Below are 22,853 nucleotides of genomic sequence, written 5' to 3'. Positions count from 1 at the left end.
GGACCCCGGGACCATGACCCGAGCCGAAGGCAGATGCCCAACGACTGAGCCACCCAGGTGCCCCAACAGGGGTTCCCTCTTGATGGCAAGGGGGAAGGAGCTGGTGGGTGGGCATGAGTACCCATTTTCATTTCTTTCTAAGAGTGCCTGCTGTGGTGCTAACTACTGCCTTTCCCAACCTTCCCTGCTGCTAGGTTCTGGACTCAAATCAGGCCCTTTCAGTGAGATGCACTTGTACAAGGTTTGGCAGTCAGAGGAAAGGAGGGAGCCTCTTCTAATGCTCTGAGTGTTGTGCTAGCAAAAACATTGTTTGTTTGTTTGTTTTGCAGGCCATCCAATGCTCAGCCACCAGCTCCATGAATGACAAGTGGAAATAAAGCAAGATCACATTGTTGTCACCTATCCTACATGTTGCTATCACTGCCTGGAAAGAAATCCTAAAGGGGAGAGGACATGAGAATCAGCATCTTGGCACAGTGATTCAGGAAGGCACAGCGGGTCCTAGAGTTGTTCTCAGCTGACTTGCACTTGGCCCAGACCCTCTTAAGAGTGGGCTGATCATTTGGAACGGAGGTCCCTAAAGGAATACTACAGCTGGGCCTGTGTACATCGGATGTTGTAAAGGGCTAGGCTTGGGATGGGAGCTGGGAGACGTGCCAAAAGCCCAAAAAGCTGTGAACCAAGATCAAAGAAAGGAGCTTCCCCAGGATTGGCACGACAGAGCCTGGATAACCCTAGAAAGGCGGATGCCTGCCAAGACCCGAGCCTATCCCTGTGTTTTCTTCCGCATCCACACTGATAGTGAGTAGAAATGAGCCGCAGCTTACCTCATCAAGGGGAGGGATTTCCAGCCAGAAATTTCTCTATTTATCAGTTACTACAGGGTACAGTGGATGTTACCCATGGTTTTTGACTCTCCAGGGAGGACTCCTCTACGTGGGTCTTAGTGGGAGGCAGTGCCTATGTCCCACAACAGGTGCCAAAGGGGTAAGGTATTCTTAACCCCATGGCCGCTGGGAAATGTGCTCCTGACCGAAGCCCAGCCAATCACATGCTTCTACCTGGGACTTTGAATTTCCAGGGAATGATTCGAATACGGAGCATCTATTGGGAAATTGCTTCTGATAGCAATGGCAGAAGTTGGTCATCCTAACTGGAAAGTTCCTGGGGCAGGACCTTGGTTGTGTCTCCCGTGCCCAGCCCACCTTGATCACGCTCTTGGGGAACGCAGGTTCTTGTTGCTTTTCTGCTCAGCCATTCTCAGCATCCTTGAAGTGACTTCTTTGTCTCAAGATGGCAGGTGACCTCTACCCATCACATCTGCATTCCAGGTACAAGAAAAGAAAAGATCAAAGGGCAAAAATGTACAACCCTCCACCACCACCACCCCCAACCAGATCAGGCCCTTTTAAAGAAATTCCCTGGAAGTCCCACGTAATTATCTTTTCCTTACATTTAATTGGCCATTTTTATCTACAAAGATATCTATGTACATAGATATCTATGTATAGATAGGTATGTACATATCACTGGGGCACATTGGCACCCCCAGCAGTACAGAGATTTTCTTAGAGCAAAAGAAGGGGAGAATGGATACATAGTAGACAACTAGGGAGGGTAAAGGGAACAAAGTTAAGGGGAAGTGATAAAAGTGGTATCAATCTGGGCAAGACAGAGCATCAAGTTTGTACCCAACCTGCTCCTTGTTCTGATCACATAGCAATGAAAGATAAAATTTGTCCATATATAATTAAAAAGACAGAGCCAGGATCGAAAAGCAAAGTAAACATCTCTCTGGATCGAAAATGAGCAGAAGCAATGTGAGTGGCAAGAGAAAAGGTCTCGTGGGCTCTAGATTTGGAAGTGAGCAGGAAATGCGTGGGGCTCAGCTTTTGGGGAGAAGGACACTCTAAAAGCTTCAGGTGAGAAAAGGACCCAAGGCAAATTCACCAGGTAAAACAGAGCTGGGAACAAGGGCTGCCCGCCTGCTGCTGGGGACTGTGGGTTACAGGGAGTTGAGGACCTAGGGAGGTGGGCGAAGGGGACTGAGAGCCGGCTTCCTGACCAGGAGTCCAGCCCAGCCACGTGCCGCCTCCTTCCCTGGGTCTCAGCGCGCCTGGTATCCTCATGGAAGAGCGATCTCAGAGCACTGTTAGCACATGTCTCAGTTACCATGGAGTAAGCCGCAACTGTTGACTTCTGGACAGGGGAGAGAGAGAGAATGAAACCCAACCACGACCCAAGGAACCAAATAAAAACCCTCCTACTCAAAATGAGCCTGTCTCCAAAGTAAGTTTCCAAAAGACGAAGAGATCAAATGCCAAGAAGAGCAGTCAACAAAATTTACCAAAGCATGATACAAATTAAGCTTACGGAGCAACATGGCAAGAACCTAAATTAAGTGTGTTCAGGCTGGTCAGATATAATTAAAGACATAACTTCAAAATTTTTAAAAAAATACAAAGTAAAAAACTGCATAGAGCCTCACAGTGGCTGCCGTGGCTGCCGTGGCTGCCGGTTGGGCATCCGCATTCAGTCTTTGTCTCAAGGTGGAAACAGGATCCTGGTTCCTCCCTGACCCGGTTCTTGTCTGAAGAGTGTTTACTTCATGGCCCTGAGAGGTGCCACGCTGGCTTTCCCAGCCGCGGTCCCTTTTGACCTTCAGGCCCGCCTTTCACCATAGCTCTGCTCTTCCATGCACGACCTCTCAGGGATATTTTTGACTCTACTGGTTTCCCCCGTTCCACGGAGACCTAATTCCTGAAGCTCTCCATTCTCACGCTGCAACAGGACTGCTGTGTAGCTGTTGTCCCAGACAGCTCTTCCTCCCGAACTGGCTCCACTCTTCCCTACATCCCAAGTCTTCCTCTTTATTGGTCGATTCTTTCCTTGTGTGACATGCCTCCTATGAATGGTTAAAGGATGGTAAATTTTCTGAAATTCTCGCAGATCTAAAAATATCACTTGTCTTCGCAACGAGAATAGCTTGGCTGGAGATAGAATTCTAGCTGGAAAATGTATTTTTTCCTTAGGGGGATAAAAATCAACCTGATAGCATTGAGCACCCCAGCACCAAATTATAGTCCCTGAATATCATTTCCCACTAAAGGAATCCCGACTCCTTGGAGAGTTGGCCGATTGCAGGTTTGGGGTCGGAAATTTTCAAGGTAAACCTGAGATGTCTTGTCTTCCAGAAAATATGGAAGTTATGAACTTGAACTGGGTAAGCGTATATTATAGCCAGAACCCCAGAAATACCTTAGCCAAGGCTATGAGTTGTGTTTTTTTTTTAATAACCTGTTTACATGTTTGAAAGAAATAGAACAATGCAAGCCATTCACCTCTGTAAAAAGAACAAAGCAAAGATTAAATCGATTGTTGGTGCCACCTGTTGGCGAGGCAGAGGACCACTCGTCCTTTCTCACTACGCTGGGGGAACACGTTGCTGGACTGGAGTTAGCCTTTCCCAGGGGCAATTCAGCTGTACCCCGAATTTTACAAACACATGCCTTTTGGCCCAGCAACATCTCCTCTAGGACTTTTCCTAAAAAGATAACTAAAAATCTACACAACTGCATGGAAATATGTACAAGAACCTACATTGCAGCATTGTTTGTAATTGTCAGGAGCGGGAAACAACCAAATGCCCATTGTTGGGGGAGTAGTTACACCGATTACTGGTACATCCTCAAATGAAATGCTATCACGGAGTGGTTAAAATGAGTGAGGTAGTTCTGTCCGGTAGGAAAGAATGTCCTAATATATTGTTAAATGGGTGGGGGGGGGGAAGCAAGTTGCAAGGGGACATGTAAAGTATGTCCCCAGTGGTGAGACGTTTCCGTTGCATGGAAGAAATGTGCTCCCACAGCTCCTGCCCTGCTCTGATGCCCCGTGGCGGGATGTGGTGACTCTATAGGATGTAAGTGTGCACGTAACACATTTCGTTGTACTGCTGGGATTTTTACAACTAGCATATATTTTATAATCAGGAAAAAAACTAAATAATGAACAAGGATCATAAAGCTTTATTTAATAAATATAACCCCAAAATTTCGAAATACTTTATTCCATTCGTAGCCAATTAGAGAAAGAAAAAAAAAAAAGAGTTAGAAGGAGGTGTGTGAAGAGATCAAGTGAAAGGGTCAGGAGCGAGGAAGGAGGCTGGGGAAATGCAAGCAATAGAGAAACGGGAAAATAACAAATGTAGGGGGAGGCCAGAGGGGTGCTTGGAGCCTCAAGGCTCTCGAAGTACCGCCTTGCACAAGTCACATCTCCTGGGGGCTTCCACTCCTTGGCAATGTTAGAAGATGCCCCCCAAATGGCCCCAGATTCCAAGTTGACACTCGGGGGAAATCAATCAGGGACTTCAGAAATTTGGAAGTCCTCTCAAAGCCAGGAAGGCTGTCTACTTTTTTTTTTTCTATGACCACCAGGATTGGGTCGCCCCCTCTCCCCCACCCCCCAAATAAAAAGGAATTTGGCCACACAACTAGAAGCTCTATCAGGGAATAATTTACCTTTTCTGAGTAGACTTTAAGATCCTCAAAGCCATCAGTTTTTAACTAGGTCTTAACATCCATCTGCCACTCAAAGCCTTTTTTTTTTTTTAACTGAAACATTGGGTTCTGCTCTCATGCCTCCAAACCACATCTGAAAGAGAATTTACTTCATAGTTCATAGTTTCCAAATCCGTGGGCCAAGAATGGGAGGTCAGATCTGGTTGTGGGGACCTCAGGTGGTGAGAAGAATGGAGTCGAGAAATCAGTACAAAGGAAGGAGCTTGGGTGGGTCACGGGAGGCACCCTGGGCCCTGGCACAGAGCAGAGGAGCCCAGACAAGCCTACGAAATGTCTGTGACTCAGCACATGTCTGGACCCCGGGGAGGGGGACCTGGCCCCTCTCCTCTGACCTCAGAAAGGCTGGAGAGAACAACCCTAAGCACAGGAAGGTCCCAAGATAGGTGTGTTACAAAGAGTTTGTGGCAGTGTGGGGGGGCCCGCTGGGGACTCCCGGAAAGACTTGGTAGACACAGGTAGCAGGAGCCAAAGCTCATCTTGGGCTGACGCCTCATGGGCCATTTCTAGTCTCTGAAAGGAGAAACTCCTTAAAAAAGAGTTTTTTTGTGTTTCGTTTTGTTTGCAGAAAAAAAGGCCCGAGACCTTGCAGAGCCTCCCTGAGGGCACTAAGGAGCAGCACAGCACGGAATCCAGTCAGAAAGCTCATTTCTCCAGTCTTTATTAAAGCTAGGTCCTCCTGCTGATGGCTCCTGGCCGGGGCAGAAGCAGCTGGGGCCCAGGGCAGCACCAAAGGTACGAACTCTGAGGGGTGTGCAAGGCGGGGATGAGCACAGAGCCACACCCCAGCCATGTGGGGCTATGCTGCCTTGAACTTTGCCCCTGAGGTTCCTGTCCCACAGGGAGAGGAAAGAGAGGACAGGGAAGGCATCACCCAGCACTGCTGATGCCTCCAGGGACCCCTGCCCTCCTCAGCACCCACCCCACCCCACCACCGCACCCAGCCAGGCGAATTCTTACCGCCACCATCCACACCCCCTTCCCACCCACTGACTACTGCGCCTCCTACCCCGCCCCCAGCCCCAGCAGCCTGGCTGCTGGCTCTCCCAAGGCCATGTCTACACTAAAACAGAAGGAACTAGGTCTAAAAGGGAATGCGGTTGCTTCAAAATCTGTTTTCTAGCCCCACTCACTGGCCCACAAGGCATTCAGGGAGGGAAGGATTTCATGTGAGCCATATTTCAGCTGCCTGCCCAGTGGCTCCCAATGGCCCAACCCAGAGAGCGGGGTGCCCGCCAGGTGCAGGATTTGCATAGCTGGGTGCCTGGCCTGTCATTGAGCCACAGGCTCAAGTCCACACCCCCGCAGGTGGACTTCCGCTGTACAGACTGCCCACCCTGTGACATGGGATTCTAAAGAGAAACACTACTTGCTTCTAGTACAGAATAACGACAGAAGTGGCGTTAAAGGGACCCACAGGCGTCATAGGGCCCTAGCCCCATAGGGATGTGAGAATTGATCCTGCTGCCGACCTGTCACTTTACAATTGGTCATTACACGTAAATAAGCACTGGGCTTAGAGGGCAGGGGCCCATGTGTCCGACTGCTCCAGGGGAGGTGGCGGCCCCGGAAGTTGAAGGCTGGGGCCATGGCGGTAGCAGCCAGCAAGGGGCCCCCAAGGCTCTCTGAGTGCGCCCCCTCCAGCGGCCAGAGGTGAGAGGACCGAAGGGCTCAAAGGGGGAGGTGGAGACCAAAACCCGCCGGGGCAGAATTAGTGCCTGGCTGATCTCGGTGCTCAAGTGGGGTGAGAGTGAGTGACCCTCCCCCCAGAATAAGGCTTCAAACTCCCTCAGGACCCTGGGACACCTGCAACCCGTCCGCCTGGGGCCGCAAATTTGGTTTCTGGCTTTTTCTCCTCCTCCCAGATTCTTCAGGCCATACGAGACATGGAAGTAAATATCCACCGTAGACAGGATAAAAGCTTTCCTAGTCGCATCTCTGTCCCCCCTCGGTAGGGAGGAACATCGTCCTCCGGAAACCCATAAGGCTTCCCCTAGCCCCGCGCAGTCCTTAAAACTTCCCGGACACATTCAAATGACCACAAGGTCCCTTAAGTCCCTCACTGAGGAATGGGAAGAAGTCGTCAACCAAACCCACTGGAGGAGCCAGATGCTCTGCCCTCGACCACCCCACCCTCCCCTCGACGCAAGGGCTCCCCCTCCCTCGCTGTACAACCCACTTACAGACTCATCGGCCGCCGGTCCCCCAGGCCACCCAAATCGGAATCCGAGTGAAATAAATAACCTCGCCTGCCATCCCTACCGCGTGGGATGCAGCAGTCTCGGTGGGGGTGGCCGCCCCCTGCCCTCGCCTCCTCCGCGCGTGGCTCTCCTCTCCCCACGCGCCCCCTGCACGGCCGGACGAGCTCAGCGGCCCGGTTTCCCGGAGCCGGGCAGGAGGGGCGCCCGAGGTTGGGGCGGGGGATGCGGTGCACGGGGGGCTGAGGGGAAGGCACCGCACCATGACTGGGATCCTCAGCACCCCGAGGCCAGAGGAGCAAGGGGGCCGGCGGCCCGGCGGGCTGCGCCTCCGTCAGCCTCAGGCCATCACAGGATGCTCTCCTCGTAGGCGCCCGAGGGCCCCGCGAAGGGGGCCGTGGGCTCAGAGCCGAAGCTCGTTCCGCCCGCGAACTCCAGCAGGGTGCTGCCGCGCTCCCCCGGCCCGCTGCCCGCGCCGGACGTCCCCTTGCCGGGCGCCTCGGTCTTGGACGCGGGGACGGCCGGCGCGGAGCCGGGCGCGCCGGCCGCGCCGCGGTGCGTCTTCATGTGGGTGAGCAGGTGCGAGCTCTGCGAGAAGCGGCGGCCGCAGTTGGCGCAGGCGTAAGGCCGCTCGCCCGTGTGCGTGCGCTGGTGCGTGACGAGCACCGAGCGCTGCGAGAAGCGCTTGCCACACTCAGGGCACGGGAAGGGCCGCTCTCCGGTGTGGCCGCGCCGGTGCTTGGCCAGGTTGGAGCGCTGCGCGAAGCCGCGGCCGCAGTCCGAGCAGCGGAAGGGCTTCTCGCCCGTGTGCGTGCGCCGGTGCCGCTTGAAGTCCGAGCTGTGGCCGAAGCCCTTGCCGCAGTCGGGGCAGCGGTGCGGCTTCTCCTCGGCGTGCGCCCACTGGTGCCGCGTCAGCGCCGCGCTCTGGCCGAAGCGCCGGCCACACTCCCCGCACGCGTAGGGCCGCTCGCCGGTGTGCGCGCGCCCGTGCGCCGTCAGGTGCGCGCGCCGGCTGAAGCCCGCGCCGCACACGCCGCACACGAAGGGCTTCTCGCCCGTGTGGCCCCGCACGTGCGCCGCCAGGTGCGAGCCGCGGGCGAAGCGCGCGCCGCACTCGGGGCACGGGAAGGGCCGCTCGCCCGTGTGCGTGCGGCGGTGGCGCGCCAGGTGCGAGCCGTACACGAAGCTCTTGCCGCAGTCCGCGCAGCGGTGCGGCCGCTCGCCCGCATGGTAGCGCTGGTGCTTGGCCAGCGCGGCGCGACGCCCGAACGTCTTTCCGCAGTCGGAGCAGATCCACGGGCTCTCCTCCTCTGCCAGCGCGGCGGGCGCCGGCTCGCCCAGCAGTCCCCCGACGGCCGGCGCGAAGGCGCGCAGCCCGCCGCCGCCCCCGGCCCCCGGCCCGCCGCCGCCGAAAGGGTCGCAGGCTAGCCCCGCACCCTCCACCAGGGCGAGCCGGCCCCCCAGGGGGACCGGCAGGGAACGCCCGTCGGCCGGCAGCCGCTCCCCGAAGTCCGGGAGGCCCAGGATCGGGAAGCCGTCCGGGTGCAGCCAGGACTTGGGGTGCACGGGAAAGTGGAAGCCGAGTGGGTGCGAGGAAGGGCCTTCGCCCTCCCCCAGGCCGTTGCCCAGCTCGAGGAACCGCCTGTCCGGCTCGGGGTCCTCCTTGCTCCCGGGGGTGGGCCCTACTGCTGCTGCCGCCGCCGCCGCCGCCGCCGCCGCCTCCTCCTCCTCCTCTCTAGCCTCGACCTCGGCCTCTCCGTCCGCCTCGCCGGCCTCGGCCTCCTCGGGCCCCTCCGGCCCGACCTCGGCCTCTTCGGGCCCTGGCGCGGGCACGGTGTCGCAGGGCTCCCGCCGAGGGCCGTCTCCGCCGGGCTCCGCGCAACCGCCGCCGCGCCGATGGCGCTGGAAGTCGGCGCGCAGGCGGAAGGCCTGGCCGCAGTCGGGGCAGCAGTGCGGCCGGTCAGCCGTGTGCACCGCCTGGTGCCGCGCGAGCGCCGAGCTCTGGCTGAAGCTGCGGCCGCAGTGCGGGCACGGGTAGGGCCGCTCGCCTGTGTGCGTGCGCTGGTGCGTGACCAGGTAGGAGCGGCGCCCGAAGCCCGCACCGCAGAAGGCGCAGCGGTAGGGCCGTTCGCCCGTGTGGATGCGCCGGTGAGTGACCAGGTGTGACTTGTAGACGAAGCGCTTGCCACAGTCCGGACACGGGAAGGGCTTCTCTCCCGTGTGCGTGCGCTGGTGGATGGCCAGGTGAGAGCGGTACACGAAGCCCTTACCGCACTCGTCGCAGCCGAAGGGCTTGACGGCCGCGTGGTAGCGCTGGTGCTTGGCCAGCCGGGACCGGTGCGGGAACACTTTGCCGCACACGTCGCACGTGGTCTCGGGCCGCCCGGCCGGGGCAGCCACAGTGGCAGGGAACGCCCAGGGCGCCAGCAGGTTCGCACCAGGCTCCCGGCCCGGTAGGAAGGGCTTCGCCTCCGACCCCTCGGTCAGGACCCCGAGGCCCCCGGGGTCAGGACCCCATCCCTCCGGAGTCTGCGCTGAATCTGAGTCATCGGGGCCCCACGTCCCAGGAACGTCCCCCACGCCGTAGGCCGCTGACCAGAGCCCCGGAGGCTCGTTCTCTTCCTCGGCCACCTCCGCCAAGAAGTCTTCATCCTCCTCCTCCTCGTGGTCGTCCAGGTCGTCGGTCCAGAACCAGGCCCCTGAAGGCGACAAAGCAATACCCAAAGAGAGAAGTGAGAGGAGGCCAAGGCAGCCCCTTGCAGGCTCCTCCCTAGAGAAATCACACTTGGGCGGGACCCCAAGCTCCCCTAGCCTCCATCCCCAGTTTCTGGACAGGATGCCTCTCTGGTCCACAAGAACCCGTTCCAACGTCCCTGGGGCAGTAGAGCCACTGCCTCCCTCAGTTTGGAGGAAGGCTGCAGACAGGAGAAATGTGCGGGCGGGTGTCCCTCTTAGGGGAGGCCAAGATTACTGCTTGGACTATCCTCAAATGGCACCAATTCACTAATCCCTCTGGCAGATCTCCAGGGCTTGCTGCCCTGCTGAGGAGCAGGAACACTACAAAATTGGTCACCTAAGCCCACAACAGCGGTCCTGTACCCAGGAAAAGAGAGACCCCTGAGCTATTCTCCCCAAAACCCCTATGTCTTCCAGAGCATTCCAGCCCCGCCCTGCTCGGTCCAAGCCCAGCAAGTCTCCAGGGCCAGCACAGCCCCAGGGCCCTGCAGCTGAGGACCTGCCTTTGCAAGCACCTGGGCTCTGCTCGGCATCCTTTCCCCTCCGAGTCCTTCTCCACCAGCCTCAGGCTGGCCAGCAGACGTGGGTCTCCTTCCCACTCTCGGAGCAGAACCTGACAAGGCTGCCTTGAGCCCAGGAGACCTGGAGGGGCCGTTGGGCCCTAGCTCCCTGCGCTCATCCACAGCCCAAGCTTCCCTGTAAGCCACCCCAAAGCCTGGCTTTTTCCGAGTGCCTGTGCATTTGGGAAACAGTCCCAAGCTGGTTAAGACTGGGTGAACTGCAAGCACTTTCCTATCCCAGAAGGCCAAGGACACTGCCCCCCACCCCGCCACCGAGGTCTTACAGTTCTCCACCTCCTCCACGAAACCGACCTCTCCCTTCAGGGCAGAGTGTGGATACGGAGTCGGCCTGTAGGGTTTTCTAGTTTGGAAAATGGGGTGCTGATGTGCCTGCCATCATACTCAGGAGGGAACTACTGTTTATGGGACAGGCACGAAGTCTCATAAGGAAGAGAAGGGAGAACACTGACCCACGGTGGCCCCAGGTGTTCCAAAGCACCTGTGTGCCTACTTTCTCACGCACACTCTGCCCCGTGTGTGTCCACAGTGGTCCCACACCGTGCTGCCGACCGCTCCAGAATACTAGCATCTGGAAGGTTTAAGCTCCAAGGGTGCAAATCCCCTCTCCTGCCCCACCTGGGTCCACCACAGAAACTGTGGCCGGTGTCAGGCATCACCTGGCTAGATGAGCCTGAAGCACTGAGTCCCGCCCCCAGAAGCAGGTCGGGGCCCAGGAGGGCTGCTCAGCCTGGCTCAGCCCTCGTCCTGTATTCCGTATGGCACTGTACATGTATGGTGACATGGTCACATGGGAAAACAGCACAGCACGGGGGGAAATAAAGGCAGACACACAACTGTTCAGGCATGATTGCGGCTATGGAAAAAAAAAACACGCATCATTTAAAGGCATACAGAAATGGGTTATTTTATTTTTTTGTAATTGCATATTCAAGTTTTCTACAGTTAGTAATTATACTGTTATAGTAAAAATAAGCTTTAAAATAAGAGACAAAGTTTGCTGAACTACACTCGGTTTATCTCCAGCTGTCACCCAGGGCCACGAGTGGGTGACATGAAGTGGCTGGTCCCTGGCACAAGCACAGAAATGGCCCAGCTCCTCCCTGGGAAGGTTGGAGCACCCCCGTGAGACGAGAGAGACTGGTGCAGGGACAGGCAGGTCAGCAAATACTCAGGTCAGCTGGGGATTCTTCCCATGAGTCTCAAAAAGAATTTTAGCACAAGAATTTGTTAGTTTGAATTAGAGACTCGCCAAGGCAGAGGGAATTCAAGCTGAGGAACAAGTTCACTGTCTTAGTGGGGTTAGTGTGTACCCCAAGGCCCAGCCCAGGGTCATCCCTGCTGGAGACAAAGTAGACATGCAGGCCAAATGAGGGCCCGCCAACAGGCCATCTCAGTCACTCAGAACTGGGAAGGGTGGGTGAGGTCCCAGTGACTCACCCACAACACCTCTTCCTTGGAGTCTAGGAGCAGCCGAAAGCACCCCCCACACACTGTTAAAGGTGAGCCCTTACCTAGCCCCCACCTCAAGCCCCTGCAGAGGGGAGCAACACAGCCGCTTGTCCAGGAGTGAGAAAACTGAGCACACGGCAAAGTGGTGGGGAGCACCAATGACACCAAATGTGGGGCAGTAAGGGCAGCTGTGTCCCTGGGCAGTCAGGGCCGGCTGCACCCCAAGATCGCCGGGAGGAGCAGGGCCACTGGAGGGGGAGGCAGACAAAGACCAGCCTGCCCCAAGACTGGGATCCATTCCCTTCTTTCTGTCACCAAAGTGGGTCAGGGTCTGGAGGTGGGACCCTGGAGTGGGGGTGTCCAATGGAAGGGTCACTCCAGGTTCCCAGGGAGTTTGCTGGAATCCAAATGAGCACTTACCAGGTCTGCTTGTGAGCCGAGAGCCAGGGCAGAGAATGCTTCTACAAGGTGGGTGAGGGGACATATTTTAACAGTGGCCCATAGGGTCAAACACAGTTGCTCCTTTCAGAACGCACAGAGACAGGGTAGAGAAGAGGACCCTGGGAAGTGGGAAGCTGCTGTCTCATCTCCCTGAGACATTTGCTCCCAAGGACTATGACCCTGGGTGATGATTAGCTAGGCTGGAACCAGCACTCTGAGGCCTGATGACAATCCCAGGGCCTGAGCAGTAGCCTTTCAGGAGAGCTCCCAAGACACCTCCAGTAAGTGCCCCTACCAAGGCTCTAATCACAGGACCTCGGAGAAGATGAAAGCCCCCGAGCCACGCGCCCAGTGCACCTCCATCCCTGAGCTGCTGGGAGGCCCACTGCGGGCCACTCAGCATGAAGACACATGACGCCCTGAGAACCATGCCACCGTTTTCTATGACTTGCAACCCAAGCCACCTCTGCCCCTGTCGGGGAACCCGGAGGCCTGCCCCCGGGCCCACCCTGACCCGGGGCCCCTGGTGAGTCAGCTCCGACTAAACCCATCTGTGCTGTCAACACCAGCGCCAACTCTGCCATACAGACCCGGAGACTCGAGCTGTGTTTGCGGAGAACCTTCCACCCACTGAGGGACAGTTACAAGGCGAGGATGTGGACAGGGTTGGCGTGCCCCAAGCTGCAGGTGGGCTCCTGCCTCCAGGGCTGCTGGCCAGCTGCCCTGCCTTCCCACTGAGCAGGAGTCTGGTAACCAGGCCTGTAGTCAAGCGTGAGGGAGGCGGCAGCTCCCGACAGGGCCAGGTTTTTGTGCTGGGCTCTGTCCTCCGAGCACAGGGCCCGTCCCCCGTCACTGGCTAGTGACCTCTCGCCTCAGTCTCCTCATCTGTACCATGAGTATAGTATCAAGGAAGAGCTACTAACAGGAGCCTGAGGCCCGGCTCTTCCTCACTTGGAATGTTTCCTGGTTCCTTCCCCTACTGCCTACACCACGCCCAGGGGTGAAGGGACCCAAATGCCTTCTCCTGGCTCAGATTAAAAAAGGGGATTCAGGGACACCCAGGGCCCCCTCAGAGGTATGGCAAAGGCAGGGAAGGTCCACGCTAGGGACTAATATTCCCCTGACCCCAGTTTTCCCTTGGCAGACAGCCCAGCCCAGGTGCTCACGGGCTGTGTGAGGTAAAGACCACCTGCAGGCTGGGGCCAGGCCTGCACCGCACGGCCACTCCTGACCTCCACCTCTCCAGAACTGCTGACGGTGCTCACCAACCCTGAGATTCCCCCACCTTGGTGTTTTACTCTTACTGCTCTTAAATTTTCTGTCTCTCCTTTCCTGGGTCATCTTTAAGCAGGTGTAACCCTGCATGCCGTATTTCTCTTCCTTCCTTCGCTCTCACACATGGGGGAGGAACAGCAGCCAAGGAGGGAGGGGATCAGCCGCCAGCCCCGCTGGGTGCCAGGCCCGCGCCAGGCACCGTGGAGACAGCACAGGGTAGACAATACCCAGCGCCAGCTCTTATAGAGGCAGCCGGCAGCAGCAGACAGGAAATGAGGAAGCAAACATCTAGGCAGGACCATTTCAGACAGTGCCGTTTGCTGTACATGCAGGGAACATCCTGGAGTAATGCCGGAGGGCGTGCTCCTAAAGTCTGTGTGTTCAGGAACACATGACTCGAGTGGGGTCCTAACAGCGGAGCCAGCCACACGAAAGGCACTCCTGGCAGGGGAAACAGCAGGCACAAAGGCCCTGAGGCAGGCTTGAAGAGAAAGGTTGTCTGTGGGGCCGAGCCTGAAGAGCTAAGGGTGGAGATGAGCCTAGAGGGGCAGCGGCCTCAAGGCCAGAGCAAGGCCCAGATACTGTGCCAAGTTCATGGGGAATCCCATAGAGGAAAAGGCAGAGGCAGCTCGGGAACACCTGTGGCCACAGGCCTGCCGGCCTCATTAAAGCCTGGGACAGGTTAGGGAGAGGAAGGCAGAGTGACAAGGACTAATCAGGCACGGAGCCATTGGCACTCAGGTGCCAAGGACGCTGCAAGAGGGGACTGAGGTAGGAGAAGTCCCGTCAGGTTCAGGTTCACTCTGAAATGATCATCACAGAAGTGGAGAGATCAAGGGTACAGATGGACAATCAGACAAGGTGAGAGCTGGAGAAGGAAGCTGAGGATGGGCAGCATTGACGTAAGTCTGGCCACAGTCTCCTGGAGAGAAAAGAAGATGACGCAGGACCATCCTGGTCTTGGGAACAATCGAGGGCAGGTGCAGAAGCAGCCAGGAAGGCAGCTGAGAAATCAGAGGCCAAGAGGGTCCACCTCAGAGAGCAGAAAGCCAACCCAACAAGGACATGAAGCCAGACCACCAGCCCCAGGTGGTGGTGGCAGCGTCCTCAGGAGGTGTGAGGTCAGCCGGCAGCCACGTTTTTCTCCAGCCACGACCCTGCTGCAGTGCAGCTGTGGCCAGGAAATGGGGTCCCGCCACCAACAGGGACCTGGCGGGCGACTACACGGGGCTATTGCAAACAGGAGCGAGGTGCTGCTGTCCAAGCCAGGTGAGGAGAAAGGCACAGGAAAGGGGGTGGGGCTCATGGCCCTGTGGTGGAGGGGCCGAGCACAGAGCTGGAAGGGCAGAGCAGGGGACTTCAGGTCAGTATGGCAGACAGGATGGGGTGTCTGAGGGGGAGAATCTGGCCAGAGTCCAAACCTTTTGGCCCAATTCTTCAAAAAGCACAAGAGGAGTACACTGGTGTTTTGCCAGACTACAGTCTAGAGATCCAGAAACTCTGTCGGGCCCAGGACAGCTAGCATCTGTCCCATCCAGACCCAGCAATTCTCAATTCTCAACAGACTCGGCCACACGGAAATGAGTATGGGGAGAAGACCTTTAGCAAACAGACTACAGTCATAGTTAAGAAAGGCCTTAGACGGCGTGCCTGGGGGCTCCGTCGGTTAAGTGGCTTGCCCTTGATTTCAGCTGAGGTCACAGTCTCGGAGTCCTAGGATCAAGCCCTGCATTAGGCAGGGGAGTTGGCTTGAGGATTCTTTCTCTCTCTCTCTTTCCCTCTCCCTGTGCCCCCACCCTGTTCTTGCACGCACACTCTGTCTCTCTCAAATAAACAAATGAACAAATAAATAGATATTAAAAGAAAAAAAAGGCCTCAGATGGGTTTGCCCTACCTGAGCTGACCCCAGCAGACAGGGATGTATCTAAAACTATGCCCGGGTCCTGCACTGACCTCTGGCTCACTGGGTGGCAAGGGGCGGGATGGGGGAGCACTCGAGGCCATGAGGCCCTACTACAGCAACAAGCTGCAGGGGAAGACAGGGAGGCACTGGCCCAGCTAGCCAGCCTCCTCAGGGTGCTGCCGAACCCCATCCAGGTGTACAGGTCACATTGTGGGGACCGCCCACACCGGAACCTGCAAATGCCTATACTCCATGACCCTCCAAGAAGCATGAAGAATGGGGGCACACCTATTAACATGATGAGAGACTGGCAAAGACAGGCCTGTGGCCCCTTTATCTGCAGGTGGCTTTTCTGAGCTCTGCCCATAAACAGGGCCCACCTCCCACTGAGACCCCTGAGAAACATCACCTCTGTCCCAGACTCGTCCCGGAAGCAGCTGCCATGGTCTCACCAGCCAGAGCCCACCCAATTCCGAAGCCCAGGAATGATTCCAGAGAGGTCCCCACAGCACATGGAGAGCCAGGACGGGAAGGCTGTCCAGCAACACCACGGCAAGCGAGCCCTGGGGCTGAGCCCAGCTTTCAAAGTCAGCGTCCTCAGCTGCGAGGTCAGCTGGCTGCCTGTGCCCTGCTACCGCACAGGCTTGTCGCCAGGATACAGAGTAAACGGGAAAACACTTCGAAGAGTCCACTTGTAGGCACAGTAACATGGTTTGTGTTTCTCTGTGTTTTTATTTTAAAACACGTCCATGAGCTACTCTGAGTCTATCCAGGTCCGTGATTGGCAAGAGCCATCCAGTGGGGGATGTCACTCGAGCCCCTAGGCAGACACACCCTCCACGATCTCTCTTACACACTGAGCCCGACTCACAGACCTCGTGAGGCACTGCCACAGAAGCAACGGTCCCACATCTGCTTGGAAATTATGGATTTCGGTCGAACACTTCATTCTCCATGTGAGCAAAGAGAAGCTCAGAGGTTTAGAGGAACACCCAGAGCCACACCGGCGGTCCCCAGGGAAATTTGCCACCCTTGGACACACCCTGAACGCTTCCCTCCAAAATCTCCTTTCTGGAAGGGGCAAAGCTGCACACCCAGGCCGAGGCCTGCCCCCCAGACCCTCTGCTCAGAGACAGCCCAGTGGGTGGAGAAGCCACAGGACCAGTTCAAGTGTGGGAACCAGAAAGGCGGGTTTCTCTCAGCCAGAGTGTGCCCAGCTCCTGCACTTACTTTCTCTGAGCCAAACACTCAACAAATGGGCCTCACTTACAAAACACAAAAAACAATCAGAGGCTCCAAGGCAGGGACAGGGACATTTTCCAAGGCTCCTAAGAGAAACCTGTAGGTCCTCTAAGGTTCACCAACCTTGGACTTCCATGGGCTAGAATGGGCCCATGGGCCCATTCCATGGGCCACAAAGGCAGAGGTTAGCCCATGACGGCCTCCCTGTCTCCACGAGGCCCACTCCACATCCCGGACCACCAGCACCAAGGCCATGGCACAGGGCTAAGATCAAGGCCAAAGTCTGGCAAAGCTCCGAGGAGCTGTGTCAGCAGAAACCCCACGAGATTCCATCTCCCACTCACCTGTGTAGACGCCAGTGACAATGTCTCCTTCCTCAGGACGGGGGCTATCTGGGACCCAGGGTTCCTCCCCTTGCTCCAGCCGGAAGATCAGATCCGGCTTGGGGATTGGGTATCCTGGCCAGGAGAAAAACAGCCGGCGGCTGCAGGGCTGCGCTGGACAGGAACCCCCTCACCCCACATAGTGCCATCCCCGCCATGCCAACCAGCTCCTCACTCTCCCTTCCCTCCTCTCCATCCTTCCTGGACCAGCCCTCCGGCTCCCGGCCTCCACCCTGGGAAATCCCACATTCACAAGTCTAGACTTTTGCCCTGGTACCCGTAGCCGCCCTGCTGAGCCCCTCCACACACTTTCATCTCCTCCAGCACATGACTCCTCACCCCTGGAGGCCTCTGGGGAGCAGATGGCAGAGACCGGAGCTGGATGGGCGGCTCCCACAACACATCCACCGGCTCATGGCACTGCTGGACCACAGTGGAGACCTCGCGCCCTAGGACTTCCCCAAAAGGTAGGCTGGCTCCAGGACCCCCTTCTCCTAGACCCTGGGGCTTCAGAAGCCACTCTCTCAAATGGTTAGGCTGTTGGCACCCATCATACCGAAAGCCTCCCTGCTTACCCAAGGACACCAAGATCCCATAGTTTTCCTGCATGACGTCCTTGTAAAGGTCCCGCTGGTCTGCGTCCAGCCTTTCCCATTCCTCCAGGGAGAAGTACACAGCCACATCTTCAAAGGTCACCAGCCCCTGGAAAACAGAACCCTGGCTGCTACCCTAAGCTGCCCGCGGTGGTGGGAAGGGGGGAACCCAGAGAAGGCGAGCAACAGGGAGTCTCTTCAAGAAGAGGTGACCGTGGTCCTGCAACATGGAGCTTGTGGGGACACAGCCCAACATCCCGTCACTGACGGGCAACCAAGCCTGGCAGCGGGCCTGAAAGCCAAGGACCCCATTTCCACTCAGAGATTAGGAACCCAGGCTCCGAGTGGGCAAATGCTCAGCATGTGGGGGGCGGAGCCACGACTCACACGAAGGTCAGAAAACAAGAAAGCTCAAGTCTGTGCCCGTGCAGGGAGGCTGTGTCCTCCCCCCCCTTACTGTCCAGCGAAGCCAGTGGTCACATCAGCAATGTGAGGGCCCATGCCTGGGTGCACGAGCGGCATCGACTCAACTGAGCGCGGGCTCTGGCATCCAGTCTGACTGGGCTCGGCGGGAAACCCGAGCCTGGACGGGTGACAGGCCCTCCAGGTACGGGGTCGTGGCGCAGCCAAGGGAGGGGCAGTCACCATTCTCAGGACGTGATGGCCTGGGAAGGGTTGGACCCCAGGAAAGTGGAACCATGTCCCATGGGCTTGGGGCTAGAGACCCCCAGTTGCTTCTTGCTACCCCGTCCCTGCTCACAGCCTGAATTAGCCCTGAGGACCACAGAGCCTCTGCTTTGCCCACAGGGATCTCCGGAACACCAGGCGCCGAGCTGCCCCCCTGCACCCCCCTCCACCCCAAGCAAACCCTGCCTGGTTAACTGAGCTCCAGAGACAGCAGCTCACCTGAGATCCAGCTGTCAAGGAATCATCATCCTCTTCCTCCTCTTCCTCCTCCTCCTCTTCTTCCTCCTCCTCCTCCTCCTCCTCCAAGTCCTCATCCCTAGGTGTGGCTGGAAGCCGGGTGGCCTGCCACGCTGAGGGGAGGATCTCTTAGGGGCCTGCCTCCGCCATCAGGCCTCGCTGCCACCGTCCCCTTTGCCCGGACAGCAAGCAGGGTCAGGAGCTCCTGGCTCCTCTGTTTCAAAACTTGGCCGATGGTGCCCCAGCTCCACCCTGTCCCCGCCTGCCCTCCCCTGCCGCCTCCTCCCCCAGGAGCCGCTTCCTTTTTCTTACCCTTTTCCTGAAGAACTGGGGACTTGGCATCACCGCCACGGCCAAGGCTCTCCTGGGTCCCCAAGGTAAGACGCTGCTTCTCAGCCACCACCTCCTCCACGTCCTCATCCTCCTCCAGCTCCACCTCCACCTGGTCCACGTGCGCGGCCCGCCCCCCCTCTTCTTCCTCCACCACCTCCTTGTCCTCCCCTTCTTCCATGACGATCTCTTCCTCCTCCTCCTCTATCTCCACCTCTTCCCCCTTTTCTTCTTCCTCTTCTTCCTCCTGAGCAGGACCACATTCCAGCCCATCCTCCGCCTTCACCAGCTGCGTGGCTGGTGCATCTGGAGTTGAGCGCAGGGCTGCCATCTTCCCCGGAGGAGAGCCTCAGCTCGGCCTGAAACACAGACGGGCGGCAGTGACCAGCTGCCCACCGCACACTCACGTGCGATGCTTGAGCCTTGCAGCGTCCCGCGGGAGGCAGGCTTTGTCTCCCCACTAGACAGTAATGCCGCCAAGGTTGAGGGACGACCGGGGCTCTTTCCACAGTCTCACATGGCACAACTGGGACATTCTGTACCCAGAACAAGTAGCCACAGAGTCCCTCTCTGTGACCCCATTATGCGGTCTCAGGTCTTCCTTGTCTGCAATTATGTGCTGGATATGAACCGCCGCGCTTTCTTGGAGTAAATCAGGGATTTAGCCCGGGTCTTTATCCTCAGGGGCCATGAAAACAAGGAGTCCGGGCAACACGGCCGAGAGTGGCCCACATTTGGCTGAAAGAGCTGAGTGCAGCCTGGGAGGAACGGCCCACCTGACATACAGGGGAAAATGCTCGCCCAGCTCTCAGCACCCATGCTGTGCCAGCAGGGGTGAGGGAGGAGAGGCCTGGGCATGGGCAGGTGTGTAATGAGACCGGTGGTCTTATTCACCACTGCTGGGAAGGCCAGCAGGTCAGGCTCCTCCTGCCAGAAGCAGCACACCGGAGGTGCTGAGTATGGGTCACCTTCTGTGTCTCCCTTGCCCCTCACTCCGTCCAGAGCATCTGGAGAAAGTTCAACCGATCACGGAGATCTGGTTCATCGCTGGACCAGCAATGATCTAAAACACCCTGTGACATCTCTTCAAGTTTAAGGATCAGAAAATCCCAGGATAGAACCACCAGTGCCCCAGTGGTTTACAAGGTCCTACTCATGCCACCGTCACAGCTGGGTCAGCCCAGGTGCTGGGCAGAGACATAGCCATGCGGCTGCATGGCCCAGAGCCGAGGGCTGTGGACCTGATGGACAGGAGGCTACAGGCCCAGGGGCCACTCCTCCCTCCCAGGTGAACGCCCTTTACCAGGAGGACCAAGGCCAGAACAGGGTGACAGTTTTAACAAGTCCAAGGCTCCTTTTAGGGTGAACAGTTCCAAGCTGCTGCTTTAAATCCATACTTTAAAAGCTAGGAACTTGGAGCGTTCATGAAGGCCTCCCAGAGACAACGTCCAGGTCCAGGGGCTGAACTGCATGGGCACCCAGACGCCACCTCTGTCCCACCCCTCATGCTCCCCTCTATCCGACCGAATTGCGAATTCACAGTCACGGGACTCGGTGTCACAGGTGAAGAGCTACGCCTAGGTGGGCTGCCCCAGCCTCTCCCCAAAACCTACGGTTCTTGGCCTCCATAGCTCTTTGGCCATGTGAAGGCGCCGAGTGTAGAAACACACATGCCAAGCGCTACTCTAGCCACCTCCAGGAAGACAGCAGCAGCCCTAACCAGCACTCAGGGCACTGAGAATGCTCAGCAAAGGTTTCCTAACCGCCACCCACCTCAGAATCCAGCGGAGGGCTTTCCTCACCCAGGCCTCAGGCTACAAATCCAGGCTGAACCCAGACGCCACACCAAGCCCAGCCGAGCTGTCTCCTGCCTGGCCACCATCCAGAGCAGACTCCCACAGCAGGTCTGCGGTATCCAAGGACCCAGTCGCAACAGAAGAAAACCCCAGGGCTTTGGAATAAAGTGGCCCGGTGCTTGGTCCCACCTCTGGACCTTTGCCCAACCTATTCCCTTTCCCTGGAACTTGCTTCCCCTCTTCTTCTCTGATCCTCTGTGGGGAGCCTCCTGGGCCCCCATTTCACCCAGTTCCCTGAACTCTATCCTCACAGCACCTCATTTTTATATATTCAAGGAACTGCCTCCTTACCACCTGTCTCCCCAAACACACAGTCAACTGCGGGAAGACGGAAGTTCCCTTCGCTCATCCCTGAATCCCCCCATGTCAGACACAGAGTTAACGCTCAAATATTTATTAAGGAAGTGAGTCTAAAAATAAAAATATTTATTAAGGAAGTGAGTCTTCACGTCTAAATCAACGTGAAGAACATGAGATCTTAAAAATTCAGGGGCGCCTGGCTGGCTCAGTGAGTAGAGCATGCGACTCTTGATCTCTGGGTCGTGAGTTCAAGCCCCACACTGGGCATAGAACTTACTAGAACAAAACAAAACACCTCAGTATTCTGGCCCCACTGCCACATTCCAGAATAAACTGATCACTCTTAGGGTCCTTCCAAACAGAACCCACGCCAGAAGCACTGAGAGTCTCTGCCTTCAAAGAGGCTGGGGCCTGAAGTCCCTACCCCCAAAAAATGCAAGTGCTGGTGACTAGAGAAGGGAAAGGCTCAGCAGCTATGGGAGGTCAGCAGTCACCCTGCAGACAGAACTGTGACCTAGCACAGCCAGACACCTCACATACCCCAACCCGGAATCCAGAACAGAATCATCCTGGAAAACAGACTTCGGTCACTCAGGCACCAGATGCTTTCTGCCTCCCCACATGGCTGGGTGCTGGGCACACTCCCCCAGACCCACACACTTTCCTTTCTTCTCTTCCCAGCCTGTCAGCCCACTGACACTCACTCTGCCTACTTCCAGGCATCTGATTCTGGGTCAGAAGTCACAGAGGGTCAGGTAAGCAGCCTCATCAACATAAACCCCCACATCATCCCAAACCTTTATTTTCCCGGGGCCCTCCATCCTAGGATACAGTACTACAGGTGCTTACAGCTGAGGATGAAGAGACACCCTCCATGGAGGGAAGGGAGGACCACAAGAACAGAAAAAAAAGTTTGGAAACTGTTAGAAACTCTCCACAAAAGTCCCAAATTCAAGGAACCTATGTAGAGAAGGAGGAGAAATGTGTGGGTGCACGTATATCCAGGCCCCGTCCCTCCCACACCCGTTATTCAAGGCCTTCCAGGGTTTTGTCTCCTCCAAGAAGCCTTCTGTCCTTGACTACTACAATCCTCATTGTTCGTCCATGGATCAGGCTGCCCTACCCTCCAGGATTTACTCCTGGTGCAGCTGGATGCGTGGGGCCATCCCAGCTCCCCCAGGCCAGCCCCTCACCATGCTGACTAGCTTCCCACACCTGCCAACACTTGTTGAGCCAAACTAAGTACCAAGGTCTCCCCACACAGGTGCAGCCAGGGGCCTGAACCTCCTGCACACCTCCCCTTCTTCCTACCCACCTAGTCCTCTACCAAAGGCCCACCCCCTTCCCACTTATGTGGCCACATGGGGCAGCCCAGACCCTGCCCAACCCCAGGGATGGGTTCCTCTACGGGACTACCTGCAATAGAAGACAGCACAGGAGCCCAACAGAGCTTCCACTGGCAGAGACCGAGGACCCAGACGAGGCCCCCAAGGTCACTAAGCAAGCTCATGGGGGCCCCCAGCCAAGCATTTCCATCTCTCCAGGGGGCAAGCTATCTGGCTTGGGTCTTCCCCAGAGGCGGTGGCGGTGACAGCCCCTTCTGGATGGGTGTGTCCCCGGGGGCGGCCACGGCCCAACCCCCGCCCCTCGGGCCTAGCCGGAGGCGGGCACCTCCCGAGGACTCGCGCGTGTCCTCCCCAGCCCGCCTGCTCCGCGCCGCCGGCCTCCGCCCGCCCCGGGGGGTCGGAGCCCGCCCCCTTCGCGCGGTCTGCGGCGGGGGTGTCCGCGGCCCGCCTCGGCCGTGGGCGCGGCCCCCGAATGCCCCGCCAGCGCGCCGCTCCCGCCCCGCCAGGCCCAGGCCGGGCCCCGCCAGCCCCGCGGCCTCTCGCGCCGGCGTGGAGAGGCGGTCCGACCCGGCCCCGCGCCCCGCCGCCCGCACCTGCCGCCCACTCACCGCGCGCGCGCGCCGGGCCGGCCGAGCCGCCGCCGGACGCCGGGGCCGGGCCGGGCCTGCGCGCCCCGCGCTACACAAAGTGACGGCCCCGGAGCTGCGCGGCGGCGGCGCGTG

General features: G+C 57.7%; 1 protein-coding gene across 3 annotated transcripts; it reads right to left on the bottom strand.

Moving 5' to 3' along the window:
• Positions 1–5,219: 5,219 nt before the first annotated feature.
• ZNF316 (zinc finger protein 316) lies at positions 5,220–22,853 on the bottom strand. 3 transcript variants are annotated; one of them, XM_032872708.1, is made up of 6 exons: positions 22,740–22,853; positions 18,612–18,988; positions 18,282–18,412; positions 17,358–17,484; positions 16,744–16,857; positions 5,220–9,471 (listed from the first exon to the last, which is right to left on the bottom strand). In XM_032872708.1, the coding sequence occupies exons 2-6, from the start codon at positions 18,958–18,960 to the stop codon at positions 7,121–7,123; spliced, it is 3,072 nt and encodes a 1,023-aa protein (XP_032728599.1). In that variant the 5' UTR covers positions 18,961–18,988; positions 22,740–22,853; the 3' UTR covers positions 5,220–7,120. The 3 variants fall into 3 exon arrangements, with proteins under 3 accessions (XP_032728599.1, XP_032728600.1, XP_032728598.1); XM_032872709.1 differs by lacking the exon at positions 22,740–22,853 and adding an exon at positions 20,403–20,974; XM_032872707.1 differs by lacking the exon at positions 22,740–22,853 and having other exon boundaries at positions 18,612–20,974.

Source organism: Lontra canadensis, unplaced genomic scaffold, assembly GCF_010015895.1.
Source record: "Lontra canadensis isolate GAN:19392208 unplaced genomic scaffold, GSC_riverotter_1.0 scaffold45, whole genome shotgun sequence".
Lineage (NCBI taxonomy): Eukaryota > Metazoa > Chordata > Mammalia > Carnivora > Mustelidae > Lontra > Lontra canadensis.
The sequence above is the reverse complement of the archived record's forward strand: the minus strand, read 5'-3'. Positions and strand labels throughout refer to the sequence as shown.

Excerpts from the sequence above, each read along its gene's own strand:
- ZNF316 (XM_032872708.1), bottom strand. The coding sequence starts at position 18,960 with ATGGCAGCCCTGCGCTCAACTCCAGATGCACCAGCCACGCAGCTGGTG. Across the intron at positions 17,485-18,281 it reads CCTTGACAGCTGGATCTCAG|GGGCTGGTGACCTTTGAAGA; the intron begins GTGAGCTGCTGT and ends TCTGTTTTCCAG. Across the intron at positions 16,858-17,357 it reads TGGGATCTTGGTGTCCTTGG|GATACCCAATCCCCAAGCCG; the intron begins GTAAGCAGGGAG and ends TCTCCTGGCCAG.